The sequence below is a fragment of the Lampetra planeri genome, chromosome 3 (assembly GCF_965212315.1).
Source record: "Lampetra planeri chromosome 3, kcLamPlan1.2.h2, whole genome shotgun sequence".
Lineage (NCBI taxonomy): Eukaryota > Metazoa > Chordata > Hyperoartia > Petromyzontiformes > Petromyzontidae > Lampetra > Lampetra planeri.
Genome location: NC_136109.1, coordinates 16,940,702 through 16,953,316, shown reverse-complemented (window position 1 = coordinate 16,953,316; position 12,615 = coordinate 16,940,702). Strand labels below are relative to the sequence as shown.

General features: G+C 52.0%; 1 protein-coding gene across 4 annotated transcripts in view; it reads right to left on the bottom strand.

Moving 5' to 3' along the window:
- LOC144739050 (carbonic anhydrase 12-like) overlaps positions 1-12,615 on the bottom strand; it is a 42,060-nt gene that overhangs the window by 16,139 nt on the left and 13,306 nt on the right. For all 4 annotated transcript variants that reach the window (XM_078622067.1, XM_078622073.1, XM_078622053.1 and 1 more), the window contains exons 4-8: positions 11,165-11,313; positions 8,898-8,993; positions 8,228-8,294; positions 7,360-7,517; positions 5,482-5,638 (exon numbers count right to left, since the gene is read on the bottom strand). In XM_078622067.1, the coding sequence (XP_078478193.1) occupies positions 5,482-5,638; positions 7,360-7,517; positions 8,228-8,294; positions 8,898-8,993; positions 11,165-11,313 (627 nt within the window). The remainder of the gene's footprint in view (positions 1-5,481; positions 5,639-7,359; positions 7,518-8,227; positions 8,295-8,897; positions 8,994-11,164; positions 11,314-12,615) is intronic.

The following is a 12,615-nucleotide window of genomic DNA, read 5'->3' as shown; positions in this document are numbered from 1 at the left end:
ATCTGTATGCCGCTAGAACCCCTTGAATTTGTAAGTCCCAATCAGCCTGTGAGTCCGAAACTTGCTGCGACAACATAGACGTGATGGTGCGATGCAGACGCTCGACCATCCCGTCCGTTTGCGGGTGATAGGGGGAGGTTCGAATTTTTTTCGTTCCCAGGAGATCACAGACTTGTTTTAGGAGTTTCCCCGAAAAATTTCTACCCTGGTCGGTCAACAACCGCTCCGGGGCACCTTTGTCCATGACATAACCTTGGACAAAGGCGTCGACGATGGCTGCTGCCGACTGATTCGCCAGGGGCCAGGCCATAGGCCAGCGTGTAAAATATTCGACCCCAGTAAGCAAATATTTATTTCCCCTGGAGGTGGCGGGGAATGGCCCCAGAATATCCAGTGCGACCAGTTCATTTATTCTGGAGACCTGGATGGATTGTAAGGGCGGGTTCGACTCCCGTGCCGGTGGTTTGCGCTGCGCACACTGAGGGCATGCCGCCAACAGATCAGCAACATCCCTTGTCATACCCGGCCAAAAAAAATTCAGCTGAAGCAAGGCGAGTGTTTTCTGGGTACCTAGGTGGAGGAGGCGCTCATGAGCAGCCCACACCACCTTACCTCGTAGGCCAGAAGGGACCACCAGCCGGTGACGCTGGGATTTCCCGTCCCAATGCATAAGCAAGCCCGCATGGGTTTCCCATGCGTCGGCATGACCCGTCACACGCCCCCTCTCCCCGGCGCGACGACGCAACGCGAGGAGGGAGGCATCCTCCAACTGGAGGCGCCCCCATTCATCAACGGGCAATCCAAGCAGGGAATCTCTCCCCTGTTCGGCGATATCAATGGGGACTACCGTTTCATCGTCGGCGGCCGCCGCCAGGACCGGAACCATCACGTCCCCCACTGGCTTGCAACGCCCCGACCCCAGGAGACATGCGCATTCGGAGGCGGTTGGCATCCGTGACAGAGCGTCAGCGTTGGTGTGGCGAACGCCCTTACGATAAGTGGTTTCAAAACTGAAATCCTGGAGGACCTCCAGCCATCGGGACAATTGTCCCGATGGCTGTTGAACCTTCAGGGCGTACTGCAGTGCCGCATGATCTGTGCGGACGGTGAAATGCCGACCGTACAGATATGGGCGATACTGTTGGATGAAATAGACAATTGCCAACAGTTCCCTACGGGTGACACAATATCTTTGCTCCGTTGGAGACAACACCCGACTGCCGTACGCGACCACCCGTTCCACGCCGTCAACCACCTGGGAAAGCACGCCTCCAATACCCGTGTTGCTCGCGTCGGTGTCGAGCAAAAACGGCCTCGAAAAATCTGGGTAAATCAAGGGAGGAGCCTTCACCAGCGCGTCCCGAAGGGAGCAGAAAGCAGCTTCCTCATCCTGACCCCAGTGGAACCGAACCCCTTTAGATGTTAACGCGTGTAGGGGTTTGGCAATTGTTGCAAAATTAGCGACGAAGCGTCGGTAATATGATGCGAAGCCAATAAAACTCCTGACCTCTCCCACCGAGGTGGGAGTCGGCCAGGAGCTGACACACTGCGTTTTGGCGGGATCGGTAGCAATACCCGAGCGCCCTACGATGTGCCCCAAATAACGCACCGACTCGCGTAACAAATGGCATTTTTGGGGCTTAAATTTCAAATTAGCAGCCCGCATCTTTAGGAAAACCGCCCGCAACCTCTGGAGATGTTCATCAAAAGTTTTACCAAAGACAATAACGTCATCCAAATAAATCAGGCACGATTCCCATTGCAATCCAGCCAAAACCAATTCCATCAATCGCTGGAAAGTTGCCGGCGCTGAGTGTAAGCCCATCGGCAACCGGTTGAATTGGAACAGGCCGTGCGGTGTACGGAAAGCAGTTTTAGGCTTAGAATCATCGTCCAGAGGAAGCTGCCAGAATCCCGAAAGTAAATCTAGTGTGGAGAAGAATCGCGCTCCCGCCAAAGCGTCCAGCGATTCGTCCATCCGTGGGAGCGGGTATGCGTCGGCAACCGAAATTTTATTAAGGCGCCGAAAATCCACGCAAAACCGCAACGAGCCGTCCTGCTTTTTAACCAGGACGATCGGCGCTCCCCACGGGCTGGTGGAGGGAGAAATGATGTCGGCGGCTAACATGTCATCAACAGCCGATTTGACATGGTCCTTTTCGGCGGGACTTAACCGAAACGGATTTTGGCGAATTGGCGCGCTGTCACCCGTGTCAATATGGTGACGCAGCAGGTGAGTGCAACCCAAATCATATTTATCACGACTGAAAACGTCGGAAAATTCCCTCAGTAGCGTTCTAAGCTGTTGGCGCTCTGAATTTGTCAGGTCCGTCGATCCCGCACAAAGCGCGTCGATCCACCCTTCATCGCTGTCCGAATGTGGGAGCATCCGGGAAGCAGTGCCAACGTGGTTCGCGACAGGTTCCTCGCAGGGCATTGGCGTCGCGTGAGCGAGCACCGTCCCTTGAGGAACCACCACCGTCTGCGATCCCACATTTAGGACCGCGATGAAAGGGTCCCCGTCCCCTCTTACGACGGTCTGGGCCGGAATCAAATGAGGCCCATTAACCCCGGCCCTAGACGGTCCCAACAAAACACCCTGATCCCCTATGCCCTTAGCGAAGGGCTTACGAAGTTTCAGAGGCACTAGCATTTGAGCTCCCGGCGGCACACGAACAGTTTCAACGACGAACGCCGGTACCGTCGCGAACGCCGACCGAGCCGCCGCAGGGGATGGCAGGAACGCCATGCGCCGCCCCGATGGAAGCTCAATGCATCCTTGGTCGATCAAAATACGAATGGGCATTTTACCTAAGAAATCCGTCCCCAGCAGGCACGGAACCGCCAGCGAGGAGGAAACGAAAATCGGCCCCGACAATTTGATGTCCCCAATAGAAATTTGCGCTCGAATCTGTCCCATGATGCCGAGAGAGCCCCCGTTAGCGGCATAGAATGGGACGTTAACCGGCAGTAAAGGCCGGCTTTGTACGGGCAGAATATTGTAAATTAATTCCGAAATGATTGTCGCCGATGCCCCCGTATCGACCAAGATGCGTACTTCTACCCCGTCAATGTATCCGACTACGGCCGACGACCCTGACGACGCGGCTACCACGCGATGGGCCAACACGGACCACTGTTTGGGCTCGATTTGAGTCCCCGCAGTGATCCGCGTTGGCCCCTCGCAACGCGACATCGGCCCCCCGTTTGTTGTGGTGCGAGAGCGTGCAACGGGTAGGTGCTTTGGCCAAACATGTGTGGTGCCGCGACTCGCCGGGTCATGTTGCTGGAGCTTGGGAGGAGGAGGCCCGGCGTCCCGTCGAGCCGTCGTCCCGCGCTGTCGAGGAGAGCGGCACCCCGAGGCGACGTGGCCCCGGACGCCGCAGTTGAAACACCGCGGGAGCCCCGGTGGAGACGACGGGCGGTTGAAACGGCTTGACCCGTCCCGGGCCGACCGTACTTCTTGCGCCTGTTGCCGTTGATGGTCGACGGCGAAGAGCTCCTCCGTCGGAAGGGTGGCTGCAGCCACCGCACGCCCTGCCGATGCCCTGCTGGCTTTCCGCCGCAGGGACAGAAGGTTGGCGTGAAGGAGGCGCGCCGCCTGAAGAGAGGTCATCTCGGCGTCCTCCTGTGCGACGACAGCGATGTCCAGGTCGTCTGCCAGGAGGAGTATTTTCTCCGTGACCATCGCGTCCACGCCATCGTCGTCCATACGGGGAAAAGCCGTCTTAGCCAGCGCTAGGAGGCTCGTCCTGTATGCCAGGGGCGACTCCTTCTCACCCCGCTTGCGCTCGTAGAACCGCTCTCTGCATTCCGCTGAAGGTCCATAGACCCCGGCCAGCAGCTGTAGTGCCTTCGGCAGAGTAGACCGCTTCTCTTTCGGCGCCGATGTGAGGGCGGCGAGCGCGTCTGCGTCGAGGAGCGCCGGCAGCGCGCAGAGGGCTTCATCGTCGGACCACCTTGCCATTTCTTGGTGGGCGATGAAGCGTCGCTGGAAGCCGCCCCAGTCGCCCTCTGCACCAACAAATTCTTTCAGCGGAGGCAGCCGTTGTTGTAGCGCAGCGTTCGCCTTGGACGTCTGTAGGCTGCTATCCCCGGGACTCGGCTGTGCGTCGGCGCGAATGGCAGATGGAATCGCCTGTCGCGGATGTGATGACGCTCCCTCCGCTGGAGATGACGCAGCTGTCCCAGCGAGAGCGGTGTCGGACCCAAGGTTGAGCCCGGCCACGCCCTCCGCAGCTGCCGTGACGATGGCGGGAAATTCAAAGTTTGAGTTTTCAGAAATGGCGGGAAGGCGCTCAGGTTGACGACTCCCCTCGCCCCGTGGTGGACCACCAGCCCCCAGCCGCGTGATGTTTTCCAGCGTGGCGGCAGCGGCGTACAGTAGCTCCGCCAGTCTCTCGTGAGCCAGCCGTAGCGCGTCTGGCTGCGGCCCCTCTTCATGCCGATGCCCCGGTAGGAACGCGTCGGCCCCCGGCTGCGCCATGTCTTGGTGAGCCGCCTCGGGCTCAACGACTTCAGCAGTGTCCTCCTCCGGTACTCTGGCTCGAGCTGTCTGACGTGTTTCCATGTCCGTAGTACTTCTGACACCAGATGAAGTACCGGTGAAGACGCTGGACACCCAGGTTGAGGCACACGTATATTTATTTCAGCTTATCGGTACAGGACAACACTAGAGGGGGTAGCGGCCCTCTCACCCGGATAACTGGGGATACCCCCTAGCTAATCTCACCTATCCCCAAGTCCTCCTCTAACGAGCTAGGGGAGGCTAACTGGCCCGACACTGGTGAGTCGGGCTACGGTCTCCGGAGTCCCAGGGTCTAACCCTGGTTCACGGAACCACGCCTCTGGCTCGCTCCTCTGCAGCCCTGACAAGGGCGGCGTCGAGGGGAGTCCAGGGCTCTAGCTAGAGGATCTTCACTCTTCCTCCTTCGTTCCCAGACTGAGCCCCGAGCTCTCTTTGTCCTCCCCCTTTATACCCCCCCATCAGGATCACAACCCCCCAGGCTGCCTGATGCGGACGTCGCTGCGGGCACCCCCCCCGTGTACTCCCGTAACTCCGCCCACTGTGTTTGTTACCCATTGGATCGTATGCACTTACAGCCCTCCCGTAACAGCCCTACACATCCAAATGCTCGCGTCGTTGCACACGCACAAAGACTAAGATCCCCCATATAGCCTTAACAGACTGTTGGGGCAAGTGCTGCTCCCGAGCACCCGTGAAGGCCGGAACGGTACATGAGAGGGTGGGGTGGCCAGCACCACGCCCGACCGCCTTTGTCTTCCTAATGGCGATGTTTACACACCACACCAGGTACTAATTTGAGGCTGAGTCGACCTAGGGGAGGCCCAGGACCGGTTCAAATAACGACGCTGAGTGTTGGCCGTGAGCGGGAATCGAACTCGGGTCACCGGGTATGTAGCGCAGCGTAGCGCTAACTGCTGCACCACCGCTCCCCACGCACACGTACACACGCTCACCTGTGCCCGGCTTGCCGCGCACGGCGATGGACGTTGTAAACGAGGCGCGCACGGAACGCCTGTTGAGCGCCTGTAGCAGGCGGTAGTTGGCGTCCAGGAGCTCCGGCTGAGTGTCGTTCTGCTGGGTGCTCATTATGCCCGTTTGGAGGGCCTCCAGCTGGGTCAGGGCACGGCGACAGAACAAACCCAGAGCCAACAGTAATTCCATTGCAGACTCAGTCAGTCAGTCGAGTCACAGCCTCACCTTTGGTTGTGCTGTACAGTAGGGCTGAACGATTAATCGATTTCAAATAGAAATCACAATTTTAAACAGTGCGTTTAGCAAATCGCAAAGGCTGCGATTTTTTGCGATTTGAAAAGTCCGATAAATGTCTTATTGGCATTGGTTTATTATTTATTATTATAATAACTTTATTTATTTAACTTAACAATTGTTTTATGTTTGATTGTTCTATTTCACATTTTTTTTTATAAATACATGTTGGAGGCAATTCATATATTTTAAGTTCTCATCCTTGCATTAAAATATATAGAGCAGTTCATATTTTGATGGTATCATGTGGCAATGCTCCATCACATGTTTTAAATCTATTACACAGTAAATATTGAACTGAAGCTTGACTTTTAAAAAATATAATCGCAAATTAATCGCAATATCTGTCAGAAAAATCGCAATTAGATATTTTCCCCAAATCGTTCAGCCCTACTGTACAGCTCTCTGATGTGTTTTTAAGATTGTTCGGTGTACTAGATAGACCTCATGTGTAACAACACGCACACACACACACATATCGTGCCCAACAATATGTGGTACAACCTTTAATTTAATTTAACTTATTCATCCAGCAGAGCCACACTGAGTCATTTGACTCTTCTTTCAGGAGGGTCCTGCATTGGGTTTTCAGACAAATTTCATGATGAGTGTTTATATAAATGGGAGGAAACCAGAGAACCCGGATAAAAGCCACGTGCACGAGGTCGGAACGATAAATACCCGTAACAGATGGAAACAGCTACCGATTTGTCCACTTGCTGTTCTGCTTTCTCCCGGTGAGCCAGGGAATGGCACCTCGACACCCACAGAAAGGGAGTTTGTGCGATCCACCAACTGTCACTGCCGCCACAGTGCTCGATTGAAGGCATGCACAGCCACCGCTGCTTGTTCAGCCTTAGTGGCCGATTGCGTGCCACAGAAACGTCTCCATCGGTTCCAGTCAGCCGTCGTCGATTCTAGTCATTAATCGTTGATCACTGCCAGTTCCTTGTAAAACCACCCTGGCAGGAAAGTGGCTTGGGTGGAGAAAGATAACCCACTCTGCATGGGAGGTGCACCGCTTACTCGATGTGGGGTTGATGGATCGTGCGGATGTCATCAAGGGCCTGGCACTTCCAGCCTGCTTAGCTATGTACTGACAAGGAGGTGGTAGTACAGCTGATGGAATCTTGATCTAATAAACTAAACTATGTTTAATTCTCATTTTACCAGGTAAGGCCCACTGAGCCATATCGCTCTTTTTTAGAAACGACCTGGCCACAAATGATAGCTCGACGAAGTGGCTTATCGTCACGTGTAAATTTATAGCAGCCAAATACTCTTTCTGCCCATACTTTGGGCATGTGTTCATTTAACACGTGGGGATTTCTCCGAGTACTCCAGCAAAGCATACGAAGGAATTGATCGAACAGTCTAAATATGGGACACTTTAAAAATACAATAAATGAGACTTCAGTAAGGGCTTTGTGAAGAAAAATTCCACACGCTCACAAAGTACGAGGGCCGACGGGCCTGATTAGCCTACGGGTTAATCCAGTCCTACATGATGCGGCGACCCGACTCTTCACCACGGTGGCCGCGGTGGCCGTGAGTGTGCGGCGGACCTGCTGGACGCCGACTCTGACGGTCTGGTTGAAGACGATCCAGCTGACGCCCTCGGTGCAAGGAGGCGTCGTGAGGGAGCCGTCGTAGCGAAAGTATCGCCCCAGGTCGGGGGGCAGCAGCGATCGCACCTCGAAGGGCCCCACGTCCGTAGCCTGATCTGCTCGCACGGGAAAGCACGCGGTTTCCCGCGGGTTCTCAGAACCCCACTCAATTCAAGACATTGAACTCTTAATCCGTTAAACAAAAACAACAATAACAAAACACTTAGTTGGTGTAGTTTGCTGGTTGCCGCTTTACGTGCGGGGCCTCGGCAACTGCTTTGAGAACTAAAAAACGCGCGTATGTGGTTCGTGCACAAAAACACAAATCTCATCAGCAGCAAATACAAGGTGCCACACTGCTCAAGTGAGTAGCAGGAAAGCGTTAATCACCATCGGGAGCCCTGAGACAGTGGTGGAAATGTCACATTCCTGTGGCGGGAGCGAGTGATCCATAGCACCAATCCCAGATGAATGAGGGGCTGATTCAACCCTCAACCAAGGATTTGAAATCGCAACCTGTCGATTGCAAGCCACTCCCTCTACCACTGAACCAGCTGGCTATTTAACGGACACTATAAAATACAATTTTAAAAACCCAAGAGGTAGAAAAGGAAGACAACTACAGCAATAGCGCGGCTGATGAAGAGACTGTATGGATACATTAAGATGTAAGTGCAAGATTGGAAAGGATGGGGGAAAACTTCGGCGAAGAAACTGTCTATAAGGCAGAGAGACTCGAGGAGGGGAAGTTGGCCTGCAGAGACCCACGGGTGTGTTCCACATGGGCGCTTCTCCCACGCTCAAGACAACATCCACTAGAACTCACTGCTGTACTTGATATTTTTAAGTCCATCGACAATCTTCTGGAAGGCTGGGTGCTCCTGTGAACCGACCTGTTCACACAACGGCAAATGTTTATCGCTTGCGGTAAAATTGCGCGTTCAAGTATCGTCACCTGCTGCTCGCCAACACCATCGGGTCGGTGGCACCGAAGCAAATCATCAGGTCACGGGCAACACCGTCGAATGGCTAAGGAACCTGGATATCAATTCATAACTTTTGTTGCTCATAATAGAGGTTTTTTGGGTTAAATCACGTAAATATATATGTCGTTAAACCCGCCACCACCTGACACAGCCAACTAGTAAGGGTTGTCACGTAAACTGAACGTGCCAATTCGTCACTAGTATAAGACGTTGGCTTTCACGACCAATGTCATCCATAATGGTGATAATGTGGTTAAAATCTGGCTGTCGCCTGATGAAGCTAGTTGTAATTACTGGCCAAACGTCGTACTCAGATTGTAAGTGTTGTGGCTTGGCTCTCCAACACACCGGTGTGCTGTACTAGTGACGTGTCGGCCTTTATAAGGTGCTACTCGATAACAGCACTTGCCCTGACAGTCTGTTCAGTTTATCCGGGGGGTCTTTGTTTTTGGTGGTGGTGGTAGGTGGTTAAGATGATAGCAGTGGTGTTGGTATTACTGATAGCGTTACCTGGAGCAGGACACCAAGCACAGCCAGCCCTTGGGGCTTTCCCAAAGCCTCGGCCACACTCGCATAGCTCTCCGAGTTGTAAAGTACCACGTGCATCTGCAATGGGACCACGTGTGTGTGTTTCATCAGTGAGCAGGCAAGAGAAGACGCGTCGAAGCGCTTTCTACTCTAAACCTCGTGACCCTACCATGGCTCGTTTCTCCACGAGCCATGGTAGGGGTCACGAGGGTCACAACGTCCAGGGGACTGCAGTCGTTATTAGGGTGTCAATTAAAAGCTAAGTTATGTAGTTGGCACATCCAAAACAATAATTTGGACCAGATCCGAACAACTGAAAAAAGTCCCATTCTCTTTGCCGGTTTGGCTTAAACCAGCTGTACAGGAATAAATACGTTTCAGAGATGCAACTGTATGGGCGCTGCAGTGGTGAGATGTTAACTACCTCGCCTGGTATACAGGAGGTCGTGGGTTCAATTCTGACCCTGATGCCCGTATATTTGGAGTTTGCACGTTCTCCCCGTGGTCACGTGGATTTTTCCCTCCACATTTATAAACATGCATTTAGACTATTTGGCTGCTATACATTTCCACATGATAAGCCACTTTGTTGAGCGATCATTTGTGGCCAAGTCACTTCTGAAAAAGAGCTATATATAGCTTAGTGGGTAGAGTTGGCCTTACCTGGTAAAATAAATGTAGTAATTAGTAATACCATTGGAACCTCATTTGCCAGTAAAAAATATGATAATTGGTTTTTTACCCTTCTATCTGGCAAATGGTTTTTTACCCTTCTATCTGGCAAATGAGGTTCCAATGGTGTAAATGCTTACCCCGAGCTCTCATACTCTGATGGTGCATTGTCTTTGAGTTGTGCGCCTTTTGGCGTCATCTGGTCCAACACCATGTGAGACTAGGCTCTAAGGAAAGCTGTCTCGGGTGTGGACCAATCAACTTCAAGGACAGTGCATACATTATCAGAGTTATGTTTTTTGTTTGCATTATGACTGCAGGTATTGTGGTCTATGCAAACATGACTCCTTGTAATAAATAGTAATAGTATGTCATCAGTGGTTGTTCTATGGGAAGAGTGGCCCACACCAGAGAAAAGAGAAATGTGGAATTTTAAATGCTGGCTTAGGGCTGCCAACAGAATTGCGTGCCAGTTCATTCTGACTAGAACAGAGAGGCACTTGGCTTTTCAATTGTAACCAGCCCTTGATTTAAACAAGGAGAACACCGTGTATATGCATGGGTTCTGTAATGCTTTCCAACATGCATTTGTCATTAGAAGTGTTGAATTATCAATACGCTTAATGATCCAAGTCACATGATGGGATGTCATGTGCAATGTGGCATGTAAAATTTCAATATGTTGCACGTAACGGCATCATTGGGAGGGGGGGGGGGGTCAATGTAACACGGTAACAATAGCATTGCCTTGCAAGGAAAAATACTTTTAGTGATGTTTTTTATCACCAAGTTTTGGATAGCCCTTTAATTTATTTGGCTGCTTTTCAATTGGAAAAGTTTTAATAGCAACATAACCTTGTTTTTTATGAAGGCAATTCATACTTCATGCAATTATTTGTTTGATTAATACAGCTCTACACTGCTGAATTAATATGTGTATGCATCTCATGGCACGGTCTAATTGCCATGTTGATCTCATGACGTGGTGGCTGGTTTAAAGGTTGATCCAGATACAAGTCGACTGACAATTGCTTGCATGGTATCGTTACGTCGTCGCCTTTTTCAATCGTGTGGATTCCACAGGATGGAAACGGCCCAGGAACAGCATGGCAAGGTGCACATTTAACGTGCCATGGAAATGAGGCATTTGCTAGTGGTGGTGATGGTGTTACATTTGCACTACAGATATTAACATTTTCACTCTGCAGTTTCCTTTGCCTCGGTCCCTTAAGCTTGGCCCTTGAGATACCCCTGTTAATGATTAACGGTTCCCATACTCCCACCTCTTGAACAGGCCCCTGTCATTGAGACTGTGCTCTTACCAATAATATCTGGCAACCGAACAGCACTTAGTTAACAAGCCTGGACTGCTGATGAGACCCAGGAGGTTGAAACAAATCAAGAGCATTTTTTGAAACAAATGCTCGCTGGACAATATTGCTTCTGGAAAGCCAGTAAGGTCGACGAACTGAAACGCATTTTATATGGAGGCGAAAGCACAGGACAGAGGTTCCCGGCCGTGTTATTGCCCACAAACGCTGCGCAAGATCGCGCGACGCGGTTTTCCTTGCGCCCACCTCGGCGTCATAACGCTGCCCGTCCACCGTGTGCTCCGAGCCGCCAGGCTCCTCATCGCGCGCGCCCCAGTGCAGGTGGAGCTGGGCGGCCGTGTGCTCGGACGGGAGCCCGGTGGTGACGCTCATCGACTCGGGCAAGTACACCTTGACTGTGGGAAAACGACGAGCGCAGCCAATGCCCACAGTATCTGTTTTCTGACCCTTTCCCGTTCCGATGACGTACGTCGGAACCGACGGAAAAACGAAAATGAAACGTCATCGGAACCGAGGCTCCCACAAGGCCATGCGGGAGGGTGTGTGCCACAGTTTGGCGGCCGCTTTTGTAGAGTGCGGTCGTGTCGCTTTGGTTTTCTGCAGAGATTACAATGTCTATAAGAACAACGGCGCTACGCCTCTCTAAATAAAATTAACGCGAACCGCTTCCGCGTTCTGAGATCTAGCGGTGAACGGGACACCCACCATGCAACTTGCAGACGTCTCGGAACGGGAAAGGGTTTAACACAACGATAATTTAGTGTGTGCGGTATTCTCGCCGTTATTAACGTGCAAGTTTATTTCGAAAGCGCGATTTTTTTTTACAGACGGATAGTCTGCCAGCAAGGGGGGGGGGACGATGTTACGTGGTTTAACCCGATTAAGAAATTTGCACGTAATAATTCAAATTTGGAGGCTGATTCTGGCACACAGTATAACATTGCAGGATCTTTAACATCCACTGTTAGTGCACCCAACCGTATTAACCAGGAGAGCTGCTGGCTTCATACTGTGAACATCAGCAACAAGTGGTAAATGTGCTACCGCTCGGCCAGGTAGCTGCCCTCCTTGCTATGAGCTGGAACAGGTGACCCCAATCGACAATTCTTGCTTTGATGCGGGGTGGGGGGGGACATACGGTGCAACACCGTTGCATTCAAAGGCGCAGCTTGTGATCCAGCGACTTGGACGTGGTGTTGGTTGAACACAAAGGTTGAGACGGGGCATGCATTTCATACCCAGCTGCATTGCAATGACATGCTGGCTATCTATCCAGAGTGTGAACGTCAATCGCTCGCGTGTGTATATAGTGTATGGAAGTTGAACTTTGAGATCTCCTTTACCAGTGGCAAAAATATAGTAATAGGTTTTTACCCTTTTAACTGGTACAAAGGACAGTGCATATCATTATCATCATCAGAGTTGTTTCTTTTTGTTTGCATTTTGACTTCTTGTGTTGAGGTTATTGCAAACATGATGCCTTGTGTAGAGGAGTAGAGGAGAGTGGTGGCGTCGCGTGCGCTGTCCGGTGCTGTGACATCACGGGACGTGGGGTCGCACGCGCCGGGCAGTGCACGTGACGTCTCGCCTCAGAGGGTATTTAAGGGAGACCCCGTGACGTAAGCGGGGTCACTGGAGGAACGGGGATAGTGGAAGGGGTGAAGAGGGAACCCTTATAGTGATACCTGTTAATAAAC